Source organism: Oenanthe melanoleuca, chromosome 7 (assembly GCF_029582105.1).
Source record: "Oenanthe melanoleuca isolate GR-GAL-2019-014 chromosome 7, OMel1.0, whole genome shotgun sequence".
Taxonomy (NCBI): domain Eukaryota; kingdom Metazoa; phylum Chordata; class Aves; order Passeriformes; family Muscicapidae; genus Oenanthe; species Oenanthe melanoleuca.
The window spans coordinates 4,194,312-4,216,931 of record NC_079341.1 but is presented as its reverse complement, the minus strand read 5'-3'; the positions used below and the strand labels follow the sequence as shown (position 1 = coordinate 4,216,931).

The 22,620-nt window shown below is 44.0% G+C and overlaps 1 protein-coding gene across 2 annotated transcripts in view; it reads right to left on the bottom strand.

The window, feature by feature from the left end:
- The window catches only part of ERBB4 (erb-b2 receptor tyrosine kinase 4), a 525,424-nt gene that overhangs the window by 298,881 nt on the left and 203,923 nt on the right, over positions 1-22,620 (bottom strand). For both annotated transcript variants that reach the window (XM_056496724.1, XM_056496723.1), the window contains exon 2: positions 18,567-18,718. In XM_056496724.1, the coding sequence (XP_056352699.1) occupies positions 18,567-18,718 (152 nt within the window). The remainder of the gene's footprint in view (positions 1-18,566; positions 18,719-22,620) is intronic.

The following is a 22,620-nucleotide window of genomic DNA, read 5'->3' as shown; positions in this document are numbered from 1 at the left end:
ACAGCTGGTACCCCTGCACAAAACCTCTTACCCAGCAGTCTCCCCAGTACCCAAAACTTTCTCCAGGCTCTGCAGCAGATCCATCCTTCTCCCCTTGGCACGTGCCTGAGGCAGGTGAGCTCACAGGAGAGGCTTCAGCTGAACTTTGTGCTTGTTTCTGACTGCCCTCCCTGCCTGCAGAGAGAACACAGACAGCTCTCTCTCTTTGAGGTGCATAGAGAACAGGCTGGGCAAAGTGTCAGCAAATAAATTATTTATCGTATTATTGAGCGGGTTTAGCAGATCAATATGAAGAAACCCCCAAATGCACTGAAATGCTTAGCAAGACAAAATCCTTGCATCCACCAGATCAGTCTTTGCAAGGACTGGATTTTTCCCTGGATTCTTCTGGAGAGGGATTCCCAATGCAGATTATGTATGTTTGCAGTCAGACCCTAACCCCACTGCCCAGGGTGTCACCAGTCTGTGACAAGCACTTCCAAGACTTACCAGAACTATCTGGTTCCTGATATGCTCAAATCAGTTTTCACAGATGACTCCTGATGAAAAATTCCTTATTAAACTATAAATTCTGCCATCTCCTCTATGCCTGCTCCAGGCTCCCATTAAAAATGGCAAAGACAACTAGTTGAGCATATATAAATTATACTTCTATGGATAAAGCCAGTCAATGTGGGAGATCAGATCCAGCTCAATTACTGCTTCCATGACAGTAATGGGAAAAATACTCTACCATGACCTATTGTGTGACCTATTAAATCCAAGAGAAAAGGCTCCAGAAGGGACTGAGCAGTTCCTGGGCTAATTGTACATAATCAAACAATGTAACAGCACCATTTACAATAATTTCAATGATACACACATTTACAAATTTTATCACAACTTCTGTGATCTTCATTTAATTTCATTTATTACATTTCGTATGGAGGCAAGAACTCTTTTCACTGCAACAAAATCTGACCTGCATTTTTATTAATAACTTGTTTCCATCAGATTTTAACCCAGGAAAGAGAAGGCAGATTTGATAAAATGCCATGGAAAAATCCATCCTTATTAGTTTGGAGAAAGTTTTCAAAGAATAAACTTATCAGCACAGGGGAGGAAAAAAATCAATTTTTGGTTGACCAAAGTAAACTGCATATTAATCTTGAGTGTGGCAAATAGATCTACTTGGGAAGGGGAAAGAAAACCACACTTGAAAAATCAACGTGCTTATTGCTTTGAAGTTTACTAGAACACATTATTTAAAACAAATTAAGAACTTGAGGATGAACAAAAAAATATTCAATTGTTGCAAAGAAACACTTTGCAGGACTTTTGGTTTGATGAGTAAATTAAAAAGATTTCTCACTTGGGGCAACCCCAGTTGACTTTTCTAATTCTTTCCCAGTTCAGCTGAGGCATCAAATATTTCTACAGCTCTGGCTTCTCTTGGTCACAAATCCTCTTTTCCCAGCTAAAATGGAATTATCTATTGATACCAGGGGAATGGGATTCTCCATTCACTGCAATACCTGACTGCTGAATAGTGCCTGTGTTTCAACTGTCTGGCTGCAATTTGCCATTGCTCCTGTGGGAAAGTCCTAGAGCTCCCCTGAGGAAGACTTTAAAAATAAAAAAATAAGGTGAAAACCCCTGAGTGAAAACATGAGTGATTGATTTAGGAATCTTGAATTTGAATTTGAGTTTCCTTCCACTGTCAGCCCCAATATAAGAGACCGTGGTTTGCCACTCCTTGAATTTGAATTTGAATTTCCTTTCACTGACAGCCCCAATATAAGAGACTGTGGTTTGCCACTCCTTGAATTTGAATTTGAATTTCCTTCCACTGACAGCCTTAATATAAGAGATTGTGGTTTTCCACTCCTTGAATTGGAACTTGAATTTCCTCCCACTGACAGCCCCAATATAAGAGACTGTGGTTTGCCACTCCTTGAATTTGAACTTGAATTTGAATTTCCTTTTACTGAGATCCCCAATATAAGAGACTGTGGTTTGCCACTCCTTGAATTTGAATTTCCTTTTACTGAGAGCCCCAATATAAGAGACTGTGGTTTGCCACTCCTTGAATTTGAATTTCCTTTTACTGAGAGCCCCAATATAAGAGACTGTGGTTTGCCACTCCTTGAATTTGAATTTTCTTTCACTGAGAGCTCCAATATAAGAGATTGTGGTTTGCCACTCCTTGAATTTGAGTTTCCTTTCACTGTCAGCCCCAATATAAGAGATTGTGGTTTGCCACTCCTTGAATTTGAGTTTCCTTTCACTGTCAGCCCCAATATAAGAGACTGTGGTTTGCCACTCCTTGAATTTAAGTTTCCTTTCACTGACAGCCCCAGTATAAGAGATTGTGGTTTTCCACTCCTTGAATTGGAACTTGAATTTGAATTTCCTCCCACTGACAGCCCCAATATAAGAGACTGTGGTTTGCCACTCCTTGAATTTGAATTTCCTTTTACTGAGAGCCCCAATATAAGAGACTGTGGTTTGCCACTCCTTGAATTTGAATTTCCTTTTACTGAGAGCCCCAATATAAGAGACTGTGGTTTGCCACTCCTTGAATTTGAATTTTCTTTCACTGAGAGCTCCAATATAAGAGATTGTGGTTTGCCACTCCTTGAATTTGAGTTTCCTTTCACTGTCAGCCCCAATATAAGAGATTGTGGTTTGCCACTCCTTGAATTTGAGTTTCCTTTCACTGTCAGCCCCAATATAAGAGACTGTGGTTTGCCACTCCTTGAATTTAAGTTTCCTTTCACTGACAGCCCCAGTATAAGAGATTGTGGTTTTCCACTCCTTGAATTGGAACTTGAATTTGAATTTCCTCCCACTGACAGCCCCAATATAAGAGACTGTGCTTTGCCACTCCTTGAATTTGAATTTGAATTTCCTCCCACTGACAGCCCCAATATAAGAGACTGTGGTTTGCCACTCCTTGAATTTAAGTTTTCTTCCACTGACAGCCCCAATATAAGAGATTGTGGTTTGCCACTCCTTGAATTTGAGTTTCCTTTCACTGTCAGCCCCAATATAAGAGACTGTGGTTTGCCACTCCTTGAATTTGAATTTGAATTTCCTTTCACTGACAACCCCAATATAAGAGACTGTGGTTTGCCACTCCTTGAATTTGAATTTGAATTTCCTTTCACTGACAGCCCCAATATAAAAGACTGTAGTTTGCCACTCCTTGAATTTGAATTTAAGTTTCCTTTCACTGACAACCCCAATATAAAGGATTGTGGTTTTCCCCTCCTTGAATTTTAGTTTCCTTTCACTGACAGCCCAATTATAAAGGACTGTGGTTTTCCCCTCCTTGCAGCTAGGGATGCAGCACGTACGTCCTACCTGTCCTCCTGTTCCTCCTCCCAGCCTTGTTCCACGGCCTGCCTGGTTTATTGCCTCCCTTTGAAGGATGCAAACCTCCAGGGAAGCATAGCAGGAACAATTCTCAATCATAAATTCATAAAAAATAACAACAGTAAAAGGAAAAAAAAAGCGTGGCTGCCCACAACAGCTGGCTTGCTTTGCCTCCTACGGTTACCTCCACACACTCTCCTGATCGTGCAAAGCAAACCAGAAAAATGAAGAGACATGGAAGAGGAGGAAGGAAAACCTCAGGAACAGTAATAGGCTATGAATCTGAAATTTGAACAACAGCCTTTTTTTTTTTTTTTTTCCCTCCCCTCCTGGCAATATTGTTCCAAGCAGCATGGGCTTGTAAAAGTCTAATCACTTCCCATCTGGCTCATCAATCACACCAGGGAACCGGTCCCTTGCACAGCACAGCGAGCCTCAAATTGGCTTCCACCAATAATAAAAGATAGTGGAGAAGGACAATCCCTTCAGAGGATTGTTTAATAAATCACATTCAGACAGGGAGCACAAGAGAAATGGAAAAGTCTTAGAAGACCAGGGCCATTCAGTCCCACACGGCTTACATTATTGATACCCACTTGCTATGACCAATACTCCTTAGTGAATTTCCATATTTTGATTCTTGTTATTCAACATCATCCAAAATTAAACATGAAACTTTAAATATTTAAAACCAGGCCAAGGTAGTAATTGGAGCTGATGGAAATTGCACGCTGGCATCGTTCCTGCTGCGGGTGCTTGCCTGGCTGCAAAAATGCCAAAGACACACTGTTGCTATCCCTCTATTTTCAGCTGTTGCTGACATTTTACTGTAACTTATTCTCATTTTATCCTCTATTTCTTAAAAATAACAACAACAGTACTGCCCTAACAATAAACCAACAACTCTGACATCCCAAAGACCTTTTGGCACAGGGCTGTTTCTGCCCAAGCTCGACTCACACGGATGTTTTGCTGAGTATATCCCATTTTTTAGTGATACATTTTCCTTTCAGTAGCCTTTCCTTTCCAATGCAGGGCCACAACTGTCAGCCACCAGCAAGATCCCATTCCAGCCTGTATGTGCTGCCTTTTTTGATGGCCTCCTCCTCCACTTTTATCTGTCAGAAGCACTAAATACTCCCACAAGCCATAAAGCGTTTCTGACATTCATGGCTTTTAGATCCTGGGTTTCAAAGAACTGCTGAAGGTTATGTTGATTAAGCCCAAAGACATATTTCTAGAAAGCTGTAGCTTAAATAAAAAAGGTGTTTTGCTGTCACAGCCATCAGCCCAAACTGTTACTGAACCAGAGCATATGGGAGACGAAAGCTGTCGGAGAAACGTGTGATGTTCCAGGCTGCTAGGATTTGTTCTCTCCAGCAGAGATCAGAGGCAGTGGGAAAGCAGAGGAGGCATTTAGCTCAATTAAAAAAAATAAACAAATAAAAACAAAGCCTTGTATGAGCCAGGTGATGGCCGATTACCTGCCAGTTAAGTGAGGGGTAAGAAAAATCATTGCCTTGTAAGTGTGCCATCAGACAAAAGTCCTTTTTGTTTAGTGAGAGCCCCAGAGGAGCACTCCAAGATGCCTCTGGAGGATGGAGATGTTTATTTAAGGAAACAAGAGAAACCTTTACTGGGAGCTTTCCTGAAGCCAAGATGAAGGCTGGCTCCTTTTGCTTCTGAAGAGTCCCTGCTAGCCACACACAATGGGATTCATGCTTCTGGCAAATTAACATCCAGTGCATTCTGTCTGCAGCAGATCTGATAAACATTTGCATCCACTATGAATTCATGCCACGATGGAGCATTAAAATTTCACGGGAGAAAAAGAAAAATTGAGAATTGCTCAAGGAGCTGTTGGGTTTGGGCTTCTCAGAGTTGCAGGGATAGTTCAGTCAGCAGACATTGTAAAACTATTGTTTCACCTAGCAAAATTTCAGCCCTTATTAGATGTAAAAGGATATGTCATTTCCTTCCAGAAGGCACAACCCAACACTTTGGATACAGCAAGGGCTTTAATCAACAAATGAAACTTTAAAAGAAAAACCATGACGAGGCCTCACGATCTGAAGACACATTTGGAGAAAGGTGACCTTTTACAGGAGGAGCTGAGGTGCAGAAACACAACCAAAATGATTTCTTTTTAAACTGAAATCACAGGGAGTAGGTGAACTCTATTCAAAGCCATTTAAATAAATAGGATTTTTATAACTCCTGGCTGCAAGCTTGGCTGGCTCCAACGTGTTTGTGCACGTGTGTGCAGATTACTTTATTCTAAATCCTTCTCTTTCAGTGCTGATATTTTCAATTTCATCTTGTTGGATCGAGGTGAGGACACCAGCCCTGGGAATACTGAGTGCTGTCAGGTCTCTTGGGAGCCACTTGTTTCATACATTCCAACATGGGGCTGTAGAAAACCCTGCTTACAGTGCTCCCTTCTCCCACCACTCTGCCTACAAAGAGGCAGAAAACTTACAAATACTACCTGATTTTTTTTTTTTTTTTTTTTTTTTCTGAAAAAAGAGTTAGTGTGGGTGTTTTACTCCTCCCTCAGTGGCACAGAAGCACACTGGGGAACTTTCCAATGATAACCAGCATCCCTGCAATCCACCAGGGGAAAAGACCACTAATTAATTACCTCTTCCATTAAATAAATACTACACCTTTTGGTCAAACACCAGGCTCACAAAGCCAAAGCAAAAGCAGTATTTTAGCATTTTTCAGCATTTGCTTGGTGAATACTTGCAGCCAGCTCTATTTAGCCACCAGCACGAGCTGGATCGATCCCCAAGCAGGGGATGGCAGGGCTGCTGTGAAAGATGCCAGCATATCCATGCTGGTATAGATTTACATGTGCTGCACCTACCCTGCCCGAGGAAATGCTGGCTTGCCTACTAGGAATACCTTTAGCTAAGCCATTATTCCATAAGTTTGGGACTTTGCTGTTTCTTAGCACAGTCCAGGCGTGTGCATTGATCTGCGAGGTGAGGGGTCTTCATTGCAAATGAAGCAAAAGTTCCCAATTCCACTGAGAAACTATTGCTTAAAAGGCCAATAACATCAAGTAAAATACCACGTGAGAACACTTGCTTTGCAAGGACTGATCTCCTTGCACACAGTATGCAGTGCTTCCCAGGCTCTAAGCAGATGTATTTGACTATACATTTGATCACTTTGAGTGATTAGGGTGTCCCCTAACCAGGGACACTTACAGGAAGTGCAGGAAATAAATGCCCTTTTAAGCACAGTTTATTCTTATATATCCATTGTTCTGCTGAAATAATTCACTGCCTCCTAATGAAATGAGCACGCCTGGCTCCAGGAGTGAATGAATACTCACTCCCTGGTGATGGGTATTTATGTGCAGGGATAGAGGGTCTGTAATACAAGATCTATCCTTAACGCCTGAACCCATTTTATCTTCATTTCACACGATACAAGTGAACTGAGTGTTGTTTTGGGACATAATTGATCTGTAGCTGAAACAAATCAGCTCTGCAGCTCCGTGAGGAGATGAAATAGTGGATAATCTGTAGTCTAAAACCAGCTGTTCTGCTGAGATCAAATTATTACTTTGGCACTGGAAGGATGAGCTGACAAGGGAGCGTGTTCCAGCACCTGCCGTCATTACTGGGCACTGCTGCCGTGACCTCTGGCCACACTGCTGCCAGGCACCAGAGATAATTGACAGCCAGGGGGTCAGCTCCCACTTCCTAAACTGATGGGCCTCACCTGGCCATAATCCCAAATGTCAGCACTTTCAGGGGAAAAAAAAAAAAAACAAACAAAAAAAAACAAACAGGCAGAGGAGGCGGGCAAGGAGGACGCCCAGCACCAGTTGGAGAGCTGGGACTGCAACCAGCACCAGCAAAATGTTGTAGGTTAAAGCTGAGCATCTGCCTCCACTCTCTGTGCTGGTTATAACAGCATAAATACCTGCAAAAATTTTCACCTGATTTCCTTCTACTGGCATATCACTAACAATTATTTGGAACTGGAGCTCGTTGCATCCTTTCCTACAAGTGCCCTTGTTTTTAAAACATTTCCCTGTTCTAGGCAAGGTACCATGCTCATGAGAACATCACACAGATGGGACAGATGCAGGGAGGTCACAGGTTTGCAGTTGCTTTTTCTTTTTTCCCTAATCATCTTCTGTGCTTCCCTGATGCTCAGAATGGATTTTACTTTCTTACTTTACTTTCTTCACTCTGCAACATAGTTTTAAGGGTGAGCTGTCATTATTATTCCTGGGCTATGTATTATTATTATTTGGTTTACAGAATTTCAGCCAGCCCTGTTGCACACCTCAGGCTCCCCTGTCTGGAGGCAGCAATATACAGATACTTCCACCATCACCATCCTTATCCTGAATTAGACACCAATTTGTAACATTGTACAGTTTTTTGCTGGCACTTCAGGATCTGAGTAGATCCCAAAACATCAGAATCAGAAATAAGTGAACATGCCACAGCATTAGAAATCAAAATAAGCGGTGACATCAAGGTCTGGCCACCACTCAAGCTCTTGGACTGCTTGGCTACAAATTTCTCTTTTACCATACTCAAACTGAACGACATTTACTTTGAGGGTTTCAGCTCCATGTTGTGCTCATTAAGGTTGTTTTCTTAAAGCATGAGCATAAACTCTCTCACAAAATGTATTTTTGGTACAGCCACTCTCCAGCAAGCAACATTAAGCTACCAGTATTATTTTTCCTGCACAAAACAGCGCGGGTTTGTCAAAATCAGCGTGATATTTCTGCCTGGTCTTTTGACATTTTCAGGTTTATTATGTTCAGACGTTACCTCAAAGCACTTCATTCTTTCTCTCTGGAAGGGCTAATGACCACCAAAGGGGGGAAAGAAACACTGCATGCCATTCAGTACAGCATGCAGACTCTATTAGCCTTTGAGTTAACTTCAAACATTGAGTACCAGTGGATGAGTTGTGCTTACCCTGCCTTGAACGAGGACTAGACCCTCGACTTTCTAACCAAACCTTTCCCATTCCACCTTCCCCTGATGATGTATGACCCCAGGCACACCTCCCCTGAGGAGTCAGTGGTACCTGGGTTCACACCCTGCAGGGCTGAGCACTCAGAACCAGGTCAAGTGTGGTTAACAGAGATATTCCTGCTGGCTGCTAGCTGGGCTGGTGTCTTGAGCTGCAGTACAGGATGTGCCCAGCAATGTGAATTCTGTCCCCATCTGTTGAGCCGGGTGGGGCAGTGACCCTGATCTCCTGGCACATATTATCTGCTAATGGGCCATCTTTAAACCAGCTGGGCAATCATCTTTATCTTTCCCACAGCCCATCCTCCCTCCAGAAAGATTTCATCTGCTGCTGGCCCATTCAGTCCCACTGTGTGACTGATAAAATTACATCATCCCACTGGGAGATGCTCCAGCCAGGGGAGCAGCCAAGCCTTTCCTACCCAGATAAAAACTGAGATTTTGGACACCAAGGAACCTTCTTTCCACTGGATTCCAGAGGAAAGCCAGACCTTTCCACATCATCCCTGGAGCTTCAGAGGAAACTGCACCTTCTCCAGGAGCACTGCTCCAGCTGAACCACATCTGCCACTGCAGGAGGATGCAGCCACCATTGAATGGGACTGTGCCAACACCCTGACTGACTGACGGGTGTCAGCTTGGATTCTGACTCTGGCAGTGTTTTGGGACTGTTCTTTGTAATACTGTATTTCTATTTTAATTTTCCTAGTAAAGAACTGTTATTCCTAATTCTCATATCTTTGCCTGAGAGCCCCTTAATTTCAAAATTATAATAATAATTTGGAGGGAGGGGGTTTATATTCTCCATTTCAAAGAGAAGCTTCTGCCTCTATTGGTAAATACCTATCCTTCAAACCAAGACACTTGGGCAAACCCATCCTCAGTCCCCCAGCCCCACAAAGACACATTCTCTATCACACTCCAGCCCCACATCCTGAAGCAGCTTTCCCCAGCACACACCCATGAAAATGCTCCCTCTGCCCTGCCTTCCTGGGCACCCCTGCAGGATCTGCATGTCTGTGGGGCTGTAATTTGTAATTAGTGGCCAGGTTTGGGGTGGGAGCACTGCTGAATTCTGCAATCTGCACAACTGTGCTGACATTTGTGAACCATAAAAGCCCTGTGGCTGGCATGTACAGAGGAAACCTTTAAAATTGATCCAGTTTAGCACAAAAACTGTTGGCTAAGCCTCAATCCGTCCCCCTGCTCCTCCACCCCTTGACACAGCTTACAGCAAAAGACTTTGCTTTTCTTTTCATATGGATTTTAACAGTAATTCCAGCCCATTGATCCAGGACTCTGAGTCAGTGTATTACAATGCAAGATTATTCAGATCTCTCACAGTTGGTTTATTTAATTTCACTTTATTCCGTAGTAAAATGGGATTGGAAGGAGGGGAGGGTTAGAGGTAAAATTTGCAACCTATTGCCTAAATGCTCAGGAGAACAGGAAAATGTTTCTGAAAGAAAAGTGGCACAGGCTGCTGTACCTCAATTACATATATATATATTATAGCTATATCCCTCTCCACACCTCAGCTGTGCTCCCAACTTCCATCTCTGTTCCACTGATTTGAGAAGGTGGGTGGACAAAGAGGAGGATAAAGCAGCCTTAATGGCATTGTCAGTGTACAGGGTGAAATGGTTGCAGAGTTTGTACCATCTTCTAGCTGGGGTTAAGTCTTTAAATCTCATTACACTCACCATTTATACCACATAACCTTTCTGTGTTTGAAAGAAAACTGCTCATTTGCTTTACAACCTAACAAATCCATCTATAATTTAAAAGTGTTTGCAACCACAGTTGTTTCGTTTTTTTTTTTTTTTTCCCATTGACTGGTTTAACTTTACTCTGCTGTTTGTTTTCCTTAAGCTTCAGTAAGGCCAGCAGTTCCAATTCTGTTTGTAGGGGAGAGGTTTACATTTAGAGTAAAATCATTAACAACCAAAGGTGTTTGAGAGAGGGTATAATTGGTTTCACTGGCCTGGAGGAAAGATCAGCTTCCAAGAGAAACAGCACCTAATTAAGAAGGTTTGCACTGTTTTATTTTTAATAATGTCCTCCTCTCCACTACCAACATTTTTATAGTACTCATCCCATCAGCTTCTGTGGCTTAGCTATATGTATTTTGCAGACATCCAGGCATCAGACTCCATGGATGGACAGACTCTGATCAGGCACTAAACAATTGGAAAAGAAATAAATCGATAGTATATATTTAATAAAAAATAAGTAACAAGCCTAGACAGAGCCATAAATCCAAACAGTTATTTTTGTTCATGTTAAATATTTGAATCCTTGTCTGTATTTTCATTCTTCACACGTGACTCCAGCAGAACTGCAACCACAAAAAGGGGATAGTGAGTGAAAAGGATATTGCTGATCTCGAGCATGTGTGTGGGTCTGGGCTGCTCTGAATTATTTAAGTCAGGCTTCTTTGATCTCTCTCCTGATCTAGAGTGGCTTCCACTGCCTTGCACATGAATCAGACAGGCTTCCCAGGCAGCTGGGGATGGGGTGCCTGCTATGCAATAGGAGCTGAATGGGAAATGCTGAAAGACAATTTAAAGAGACTCCTTAATCAACCTGGACTTCAAACCTTGACCTCTCCTCTCTACACATGACACAGCTGAAGGATGCTCCCTGTTATCCAAGGAGACAGGGAAAGGAAAGCTGTGGGGGAGCTGGGGAAGCTCTTGGTCACTGCCAACCCAGAGAAAGGGCAAAACAAGCCTGCACTCAGCAGGCACAGGCACAAAACTTCACAGTCCATCACTGCACCAAAACAGGAGCCTGCATTTCCAGAGATTCCAGCTCTGCATTTCCACAGCTCCCAGCTCTGCAATTCCACAGCTCCCAGTTCTGCACTTCCACAGCTCCCAGCTCTGCAATTCCACAGCTCCCAGTTCTGCATTTCCACATCTCCCAGCTCAGCATTTCCACAGCTCCCAGCTCTGCATTCCCACAGCTCCCAGCTCTGCATTTCCAGAGATTCCAGCTCTGCATTTCCACAGCTCCCAGTTCTGCATTTCCAGAGATTCCAGCTCTACATTCCCACAGCTCCCAGCTCTGCATTTCCACATCTCCCAGCTCTGCATTTCCACATCTCCCAGCTCAGCATTTCCACAGCTCCCAGTTCTGCATTTCCAGAGATTCCAGCTCTGCATTTCCACATCTCCCAGCTCTGCAATTCCACAGCTCCCAGTTCTGCACTTCCACAGCTCCCAGTTCTGCACTTCCACATCTCCCAGCTCTGCAATTCCACAGCTCCCAGCTCTGCAATTCCACAGCTCCCAGCTCTGCATTTCCAGAGATTCCAGCTCTGCATTTCCACAGCTCCCAGTTCTGCATTCCCACAGCTCCCAGCTCTGCATTTCCACAGCACTAATCCTCCTCCTAAACACAGCTATTGAAGTTACCAACACAACTGTTGAAGAACAATTTGAAGTTACAACTGGTGACTTCAAATGTACCTTTCATACCAAGCCACCAAAAATAATTGCTAAATCATATATGCCAATGAGCATATTTTTGGTAGCAGTTTGGCAATCTCATCTTGAGGATTAATTGCATATTGACCCAGCCTTTTAGGGAGAAGGAAGGGGAGGTGTGGGCAAAAAATGGGTTGAAACCATGACAAGCAGTGCTAAAAAGGGGATTTTGTACATCCAAGGGAGGCACAGGGGCTGCTGAGGCCAGCCTGCAGAGTTACAGGGACATACCTGAATTCCAGACACCTGTCATGGAGACTGGGACAGCACAGGAAAGCAGGTGATCTGTCAGTGTAACACAAGGGGGATAAGCAACAGAAGCACAACAATAATGTGGCACTGAAGACATTTAGATGAGAAAGTGCTGGATGCCTTTTCCCTGCCAGCTGGGGGGCTCTGGGAGTGGTGGGGTCAGGATGGAGCAGCTTGACCCTGTGTTGGGGCTGTGTGGAGTGTGATATCTGTCAATATAAAGGGATGAGTTTCCACAACAGTGCCTGGTATTCAGCTACTCACTGTGCCTGCAGCATTTCAGCTTCCAAGCACAGGCCAGGCCTGGAAGACCATGCAAATTCCTTTCCTTGCCCCCCAGCCATTTTGAGAAGAGTTTAAACTGCTGTGATTATTTTCAGCTGCTATTTCTACAGAAGCAATGGGGAATGGCAGAAGAAGCCATTCTCCTGGAGCAGAGCTGTATCACATATACCTTCTGCAATTAGCCTTTGCTCCCACTCCACCCTCTGAGCCTGGGATGCAGCTCACTTCAAACTGAGCTCAGATTCACCCAGCACAGCTGGCAGCTGGTCACAGCCCGTGTGAAGCATTTTGTCCACGCCAGAAGCAAGGCCTGGCATGCAACTGGTCTCCTGCCCCCCACCCAGCACAGCAGTTGTGTCCAGCAGCAAGCTGGAGGTGTCCTCTTTCCACCTGGATGTGTGTGGCATGCACAGCTCTGACCATCACACCTCTGCTGTTCATGTTTTGTTTCCTAACAAAAGGTGCTGGGAGGGCAATTACAAACATATAAATACATGTACTCAATTGCCATGTCTGTAATTACCTGCAGGCCACTTTGCCTCTTGCCAGCCAAGGACAAAACACACACTGGCAAGTGATGCAACTCACTGCATGACAAATGCTACAGGGCAGCCCTGCCCAGCAAACTCCTCCTGAAAATCCCCATTCTGGGCTAGAGCCACACTGCAATGCTTTCCTAGCACTTCTGGGGAAAATCCCCCTGCAATGCAGCAAGGCAACACGCTTTGCAACCCAGCTCTGTTTCACCAAAACTTCCTCCAAAGATTAAACACGAATATAAAGTCCAAATGGCCAAATCCCACCTGCCACAGAGTCTAAATGTGACTGTAAGGAACAGGCTGAAGTGGAGCTGGCAGAAGTTCTCACCAAGCACGGGGCCATGTGTGCTGACAGAGGGGAGATGGGGCCCTACATCTCACAAATTTAATATTCACCACAAAACATCCATCCCCTTCAATGTCAGACAGCTGCCCTGCAAGTGTGGCTGGAGGTGATGCACAGAAAAGGAACCCATGATATATAATGGGTATATAATTTCTGAATACTGTTGATCATGGTTAAAAATGAGTTTCATAATCACTTGGGAGAGTTATGGCAGGGAACAGCACAGAACTTTGATCATGTCTTTAAAAATAAATAATCTGAACTGGTTAAATAAAATCCAGGCACAAGAAGACAATTTACTGACTGTGAATTGCTAAAAGCCAGGGGATTAGTCAAAGATAACTCTCATTTACCAAATGTGTTTAACACAAGTACTTGCAGAAGACTGTTATGTGATACACTAATTGTGTATTTTATTTTGAAAACTGAACATGGAGATGTTATTAAGAAATAAGTACAGCCCACAATAGGAGCTGTCAGCTCTGCCAAGCAAAACTAAAATAGGTTCCCCCTTCTGTTCTTCTAACAGTTGTTTGCAATATGAACCAGTGAACAATTTGAGCTTTTCTCAAGTTGTTTGGTTTTTTTTTTCTGAAGTCCAAAGCAGGGAAGCAAATCTCAGCTCTTGCCTGGACGAGACTCAAGGCACACAGCAGCTCTAGCAGCTTATCTGGTTTCATGGAGCAAATCCTGCTGCAGAAGCCTGGGCTGGGCAATTAGGGGGAGCATGCTGGAGGGTTGGGAAGCAGTGGGACACAGGGCACTGTCACTGCTGGGTGAGCCTGGACACACCACAGGGCTCCCAGGGACTGTTTTCCACCCCATGATTTGTCCTGCTGTGTTGGGTTGATGTGTCCAGAAATGTGAATTCTGTCACCAAGGACAGTGACCCTGATCTCCTGGCACATATTATCTGCTAATGGGCCATCTTTAAACCAGCTGGGGCAATCATCTTTATCTTCCCCACAGCCCATCCTCCCTCCAGGAAGATTTCATCTGCTGCTGGCCCATTCAGTCCCACTGTGTGACTGATAAAATTCCATCATCCACTGGGAGATGCTCCAGCCAGGGGAGCAGCCAAGCCTTTCCTACCCAGATAAAAACTGAGATTTTGGACACCAAGGTACCTTCTTTCCACTGGATTCCAGAGGAAAGCCAGACCTTTCCACATCATCCCTGCACCTTCAGAGGAAACTGCACCTTCTCCAGGAGCACTGCTCCAGCTGAACCACATCTGCCACTGCAGGAGGATGCAGCCACCATTGAATGGGACTGTGCCAACACCCTGACTGACTGACAGGTGTCAGCTTGGATTCTGACTCTGGCAGTGTTTTGGGATTGTTCTTTGTAATACTGTATTTCTATTTTAATTTTCCTAGTAAAGAACTGTTATTCCTAATTCCCATATCTTTTCCTGAGAACCCCTTAATTTCAAAATTATAATAATTTGGAGGGAGGGGGTTTACACTCTCCATTTCAAAGAGAAGTTTCTGCCTTTATTTGCAGACACCTGTCCTTCAAACCAGGACACCCACTCAGCTCAACCCTGCTCCTGGCAGCACCTATGGCAGAGGAGAGCCTGCCTGGGCTGCCACAGGGAGGTGGCCCTGCAGCAGCCATGGGCTGCATTAACCTCAGCATCACTTCATTGCCAAAGCTGCCACAGGTGGGGCTTCAAAACCTGAATAACCCCTGGCACATTTTCTGTGAGTAGGGTGAGCCTCAGAAGAAGGACAAAGCAAGCCAGCTACCAGCCCACAGATGTCAGAAATGTCTTTCCTTACCCAACACTCAGGCTTAGACACAATTTTTCCTGCCACTAAGTGCTCCTTTCCTCTCCAACAACTCCATTGTGGCCACAGCTTAGCAAAGCACTAATCAGCAGGAACAGAGCTGGAGGGCAGCACGTGCAGAACACAAATTCATATTGCAGTTGTTCACAGGAAAGCAATACCAAGACTGTAACACAACCAGGAACCAAAATAAAATATATTAAAGTAACACAGACAATATGTAGTCCTGCTCTGCTCATATATAAGAACAGCAGGAAAAGAAACAATGGCACATGCAGCCCCTCCTTACAGAAATCAAGCTCCTCATGAACTGCAGGCCTGGAAGTTTAAGTGGCTGAGCACTTCATTCAGGTGACAGACAGCCCCTTTTAGTCTTCATCAGCAGACATCCAGAGAGCTAACTCACAGACATAAAGCAAATCTACTTAGGGAATAAATGTCTCAATAAATATGAGAGATGGGATGCTGATCTTTTAATGTTCCTCTGCAGGGTAAATAAAATTATGGGGTTTTTTTTCACTTCAATTCATTTATGCTATTTGTTTATTACTGCATGATGAAAAGACTCAGCATGCCTACAGCTTACTGGGTCTCCCCTCTGTCCTGCAGCAAGAAGCTGCCCAGCTAAGCTGAGCACTCCAGAGAGAGCCATGGTTGTGGGCACAGATAACTCCATTTTTGGTGGAGGAAAAGGCAAAAACTGCAACAGAGACCAAAACACTGGGGCAGGCTGAAGGAGCAGGATGTTACACGGTGAGTTCACCCTATTTAAGTCTGAGAGAGACAAACAGCTTTTCTCTTAGTTATGTCCCATCTGCCACCTTCATTTGGCCATTAAAGCAATTTTTAATATGATAAAAGGAGTAATACTGCCTGACTAATGAATGTCGAATTATCGGCGTAAATGTGCCAACATTTATTTATTTATTTGCCTCACCGAGAACATGTTCTCTTCTGTTTGGTTTTCTCCTTTAATGACTACAATTTATCATACTAACTAGGCCTTCCAGTTTGCTGAGTTTTGTTTCAAGTCCTGCTTTTTTTGCTGAGACATCTGCGAGGGAGCAGATGCAGGTAAGAGAAGTAATAAAACTAATAAAAAAGCAAGAGTAGCTGTCACCAAAAAGCACAGGTGACCAAACCACCCTCATTTACTGAACAGGGCCTTTCCTCCTTGTTCTCATCTGATGGTTTCACTGCCTTCTTTCCACCAATATTTTATGCTGCTTATGGCAGCCCTCTGCGAGGAACGCTAATTCCTAATTTCCAAGTAATTTGCTCTCCCTGCCTCCCAGCGGGCAGCAGAAGGAGGAAGGGAAGCTGAAGTGTAAAGACTGTCTGGGATGAATTTGAGCCACCACCATGGCCCAGGCAGGGGTTTCTGGAGGAATCTGAAACTGCAGAGATGCCCCAGTCAGAGCAGGGATGTGTAACTTCATTAGTGGTTTGTTTCAGTCTCTTCTGCCTTCACTCAGAGGCAGGATTTAAAATACACAAAGGAAACTGATTTTCTCATGTTCAGGCTTGGTTGTTTATTAAATCTTATCAAAAGTACAGAAAGTTCTGCAATGCTTCTAGCTACCAGCTAAAATTGACAAAATGGAAAGAGATCCAGCTGCTACAAGGTCTCTTAAAGCTAAACAGTCCAATAAAGAATTAACACCTGTATTATTTATACTTTTGACCAAATAACCAAACTCCTGTGACCCTCAGTGCAGAACTGACTGTCCAACCAGAAACTACTGCCTGAAACCATGGAGAAGGAGGAAAATGAGCACTAAAAGAGACACTACCCATTTAGTCCCATACCTATCACTATATTATAAAACCCTCAGATTTTAAACCCTTCACCATGTGAAATCACACACTTCTATTTAACTACACACCTGTGATTTTAACTCCATCACTCAAATTTGGAAGCCTTCTCCAAGGCCTCAGGTCAAAAGCAGTGTTCTCCAGGGGGACAGAGCCAGAAAGCACAGAAAGCTCAAAAATCCCAATTTCTGAGATCCAACAGGGATCCTGCCCTCACAGGAGGAGGATCTGCCACCTGTCCAAGGCGTTGGGGAGCACTGGTCCAGCTGCACCAAGGCTGTATCTATTTCAGAGCAAAAGCAAATGTGTTTTCCCCACCTGTCACAACTGTGAAATGTATGGGTAGCATTTACTTCCGAGGCATTCGTCACCCAAATTAACAGGCAATCTGTTAGTCCGGGTGCAATTAGCACCCCAAACTTGACTCCAGACGTGTCTGCTAGCTGAATTCTGCTCACAGGTCTTTCAGTACCTGCTGAGCAAGTATATGCCAGTGTGTGGAGTGGCAAGGCTGTGAAATTCCCAACAAATTCGACATGAAGCAAAGCTAAACACACTGCTTGGCTTTGCTAGGAGCTGTGGTGGAAAGTTCACAGATTTACAGGGTGAAATGGAGCACTCAGCTCACCCAGTGAATGGAAGGAGTGAGTGTAACCCAAGCAGCTGGGGCTGCCTCCCACCACCTCTTCCTGCTGCCAGATTTAAACTGCGGTGCTCCTGCCACATGGACGTGCCCCTTGCACATCCTGGAACACGGCATCAGCATTTCTGAGAGCAATATGAGCAGTGTAAACCCTTATCTGTGTCATGGACAGTACAAGCACGGCACAGGCTGCACCCACACTGGCACCCTCAGACCTACCTTCCACACTACAGCCACATCATCTGCAGCACCCACGGATGCCCACCTGCATCCCTCCTTTAGTGGGACTTCTTTCAATATAAAGAATGTGAAATGCCAAATAATGAGGGGCTGAAGTTCTTTGAACTTGATGTTCACCTTTCTCCTTTGTGCTTGCCAACATGGGAACAGGGTATCTGCAAACCCCACTGAAATGTTCCTCCACAAATCCAAAATTGGATGTAAAGAGGACTGAGGGAATACACAGTCCAAGTACAGCCTTCATCTATCAGACTTCCCCTGGATGCTGGAGATTCTTTGGCTCATAGCTCCAGTGTCATACCCAAAAAAGATTTCATGTTCATTCAGCAAACACTTCTTTTCTTTTTCTTAGATGCTCCACAAGCATTGCCTGGAGTTCTTTCCTTGCTTGGTCTATAAATCAGTCCATATCTATTAGGATTAACTTCTCCAGTGCTTATCTGCATGATTCTCTGGCCTTCCTAAACCCCACCTAACCTGCCCTGCACCTGCTGGCTCCACAAAGTGAGAGACCTGCGAGGTGTCACTTCCAGTGTCACATCTTCCTCCCCCACGTCCTGGATAGATCTAAATGACTCACACTCAGTGTCACAGCATTGACATTGCTCTTGTTCTCTGCACTTCCCTGTCACTTTACCATCCTCTTGTTCCCTGCACATCCCTGGCGTTTCACCATCCTCTCCCATCACAGTGGAGCTGCTGGGAGAGATCCTGAGCCTTTTCCAGCCCAGCACCCGTGGCTGCACGCCCAAAAACAGAAGCAGAGGGCAGGAGAGGGCAGCCTGCTTACCCTGAGGAAGGAGAGGTCTCTGTTGTGCTCGATGCTGGTGATCTCCAGGTTGCCCATCACCACCTCGCAGTTCTCATAGTACTTGCGCAGGGCGCGGTACTGCTGCTCCAGGTCAGACAGGGAGCTCAGCTTGTTCTCAGTGCCAGCACACACTGCAAGAAAACACAGCACCAGCAGTCAGGACAGCGAGGGAGAGGGGCACTGCAGCACATCAGGAAATAAACTGTGCACAGAGATACAGGGACAAAAAATCTGAACAACAAAAACCTGTCACGGTTCACGCGAGTCACACTCAAAGAAGAGATGGGAAAGTGGAAATACAGCCTGTGATCATCTCAGCAATTCAAGCACCTCTCACCCAATTGTGCTGGTATTCACCACCAAAAGGCTGAAATGCAGGGAAAAGGCCAAGCAGCACACAAAGGGTTAAACCCAGGTCTCAGCAAACCAGTTCCACCACAGACAGTCAGGCACTGGGCAGAGGCACTCCCATCACAGCTGAAGGACACAAGGCTGGAGAGACCTGTGCATCCAAACTGACATGCATAATTCAACATTTTCACTACTCTGAATAGCATTTTGGACAAGCCAAGAGCAGCCTCAGTAGAAGACTTACATCCAACACTGTTTTCCTCATCACTTTCCTTAAGATCCCAGCTTTACCCAATTAAATAGGAGAAAAAAACTATCAAAAAACAAATTATCTGTCCACAAGTGCCCTGGCTGAATGCACAGTGAAGATAAGTTAGGAAACACCATCTTAATACAGTTTTCAAAGGACACCCTTTAATATTACACCCCTCTGCTCTACATTTTAATAGCCACCAGAGAATCCCAGCTCAGCTCAGTGTATCAGCCTGTTCTCATCATGCAATACAATAAAAAAAAAAAAAAAAACTAATACAGAAGCAGCATTTTACAAGATCAGCTTTTCACACATTGCTCAGCCTGCTCAATGATGCTCAATGGTCAAGTGTGGGGCTGGGCTGGTTTTGGTTTGCCTGTTTCAATGCACTCAACTTTTCTTGTTAATCAACAGCTTATGGGTTGTTCTCATCTGTGAGCAAATTAATCTGGGTATACCTAAACTTTTGAAATGGGCATTATATTGCACAAAACAGTACAAGAATGGCATTTCTGGAGCCAATCCCACCTCTGGATCAGATCAATACAAACAAAACTCTCCATGACTGGAGGCATAATCAGTAAAATTGGCTAAAATATACTCTTTTGAATGACACAGGTCCTTTTTGTAAATACCAAAAGTAATTAGGTTTCAGAGTGCTACAATTATTGACTGTTTATTTCCTATACCCCCTTCCCGTTTTTTTTTTTTTTTTTTTTTTTTTTTTCTTTTTTTCTCAATAGAAATGGGAACAATTCTAATCTCTGTTTGCTCTGTGGTCTCTCTGTGAAGAGTTGCTCAGATAATTTTTTGGGTTGTGTTTCCAGGGGCTTAAGAGCACAAACCAAAGCTGAACAGCCACTGAAAGGGCTGCTTCTCCAAACAGGCATTGGGTCTACCCACGAAAATGCTGGAATATTATTTCTTTCTATGACCTGGTGAAAGTAAAATGTCAAAGTTCTCACTAAAGTTAAAAATTTGAAATATTTGACCTATGTTCACTATGTGAAGAAGAAAAAAATGCTTGGTTTGTTCAGGTTTTAAAACAGGATCTACCACCTCATTTTGAGGCTTAACTTACAAGCATGGCCAGTCCAATTTTAAAATCTTCTGTAAAACCTTACCACTTAGAATAAGTCATACCTAAAAACAACTTTATTCATAATATTTTCAATATCAAGCTAATTTGGATGGACTGGGAACACTGGAAGGATGACATATCTTTCTTTTTTAAATACAAAGCCCTGTCCTAGCCCATGTAGAGGGTTTTATTCAGAAAAGCCCTTGTGTGTTTATTCTCCAGGGAGACACATGCTTGTGCCTGCCAGGACACCTAAAATTCTTGCTTAGCAATTGCAAAATGGGTTTGTGTGTTTCCCCCTTAAATACAGCAGTGTTTATTAGGAGGCTGATCATATTTCCAGCCAGGTAAGTGTTATTCTGTCCTAAGGCTCCCAAGGAGTAATAAATACCTTCCCTTCTGTTTTGCCATCCGTGCTAAGGACCAGCACAGCTCAGAAAACAATTCCTGCAGCTCAGCTAATAAAGCTATATACTGCAACACTGATGTTCCATGTTGCACACCCATTAAACGTTTCCTGAAAGCTAATGCAGCCATTTGTTTGCTGTGAGGAGGCAGAAACACCTGGAGCCTGCTCTTGCAAGAGGAAGCCAGCCCAGGTGTGAATCAGGGCTATGAGTTTTATTTGACTGACATTAATTTTGTACAGCCAAACCATTGCAGTAACTACTCCCATGCTTTTGATATGGCTAGTAATCAATTCTTTTGGATTAAAAAAAAAAAAATAAGCCTTTAAAGCTAATTGAAAAGAAATCATAATCCTTTAAATTTATCTCACAGCAATTCCAAGCACTTAAAGTCCATCTTAAAAAGAGAAGTTTCCTTCAATGAAAAATTGGTCACAGATTGCCTCAAATCAAGTCAAAGGTGATTATCCTACATCAATTGAGGGGTGCAGTAGAGCACAATTTTTTTCCACTGGTACCCAACCAGCAGTGCAAGTTGATGCAGAAACAGAAGTCAGAGCAGGAGAGAGCTCTGACCTGCACAACAAGCTGAAGTCACAAAGCAAATGTGGGTATAATCATGGCTCATTAATAATCCATTATTACAGTAAGTCATTAATCCCCCTCTGTCTCAGCTTTGCCATGTATGCTTTTGATGCACCTAATAATTATGTCATATTCAAAATACAAAGGAGGAAGCTATGCCAGTATTTAAGAAAAGCAGGTTAGGTCCTTCTGTTGCAGGAGGAAAGACTGGGACTTCTCTCCCATTCCTTTGCAGAGAATCCTTTAAAACAGAGAGATAAGATATGCTCCTGGCAGGTTTTTCAAGGTAAATAACAACAAACAGGATAAAAAGGCTTTCCTGCCACGAGAGAGAAATGCTGCTGGACCATCACAAAGGTGCTCCTGTTGGGGGCCAAACCTGGGAGGGACACAGGCCAGAAAGCACACTGTGAGCTGCTACTTAACAAGTTTTATGCCCCATTTTGAGCCCTACCAGGCAATTCCCAGCTGCTCCAGGGCAGAAATAATTGTTCTGGGTCTGATTTGCCAAGGTAGTTAAAAAGCACTAAACTAACAGTGTGTGAAGTGGGAGCTGAGCAGGAGCCACAGGAGATTCCCAGCCCCTCTGTCCCTGAGCTCAGCACAGAGCAGGAACACATCCCTGCTCCTCTCCTGGAACAGCAGCAGGAATCCATGTGCTGCAGCAGCTCTTTAAGTGCCTAAATAATATGTATTTGCAGGGATGCTCCAGCTGTGTGCAGGCATAAACACAAGCACAACAAAATGTATTTCCTTGTCATGCCATGCAAAGCCACCATAATCTGTATTTCATGAACCCTCTTCAAAGCACTTTGTTCTATATTTGCTGGATGTGCTGCTCAATACAGCTTTAGATGTGCCTCCAGCCTGAAGCTGCTCTCCTTACTGAGCATCTCCCCATCTTTCAATGCACACCCAGGAAAATCAGACTTTTCTACATCCCACCCAAGTTTTTGGGGGGCAGCTCCAGTCTGACCTGATTTACTGACATGCCACCAACCCCTCAAACCCACAGAGGGTCCATGTGCAGAGTCACCCACCGCTGAGGTTATCCCAAAGCTCTTCCACCTGGGAATCCCCAAATCAGCAGTGACAGCAACCAGCCAGTGGCCACTTCCCACCTCCACCCCAGTCATGGGGGATTTTGGGTGGGTGCTGGAGCAGAGCACTGCTTGGCCATCCCAAAAGTGGATTTCAGGCAATACTCACACATTCAGCCCATCCAGTTGTTTACTTATTACCAGCTACCTAAAGTGACAAGAGTTTCAGCTCCTAATGGCCCCAATTACAACAGTAATAATCATCTATATTGAAATTAACTTATGCTTTTCATCAATATTCATGCACATGACTTGG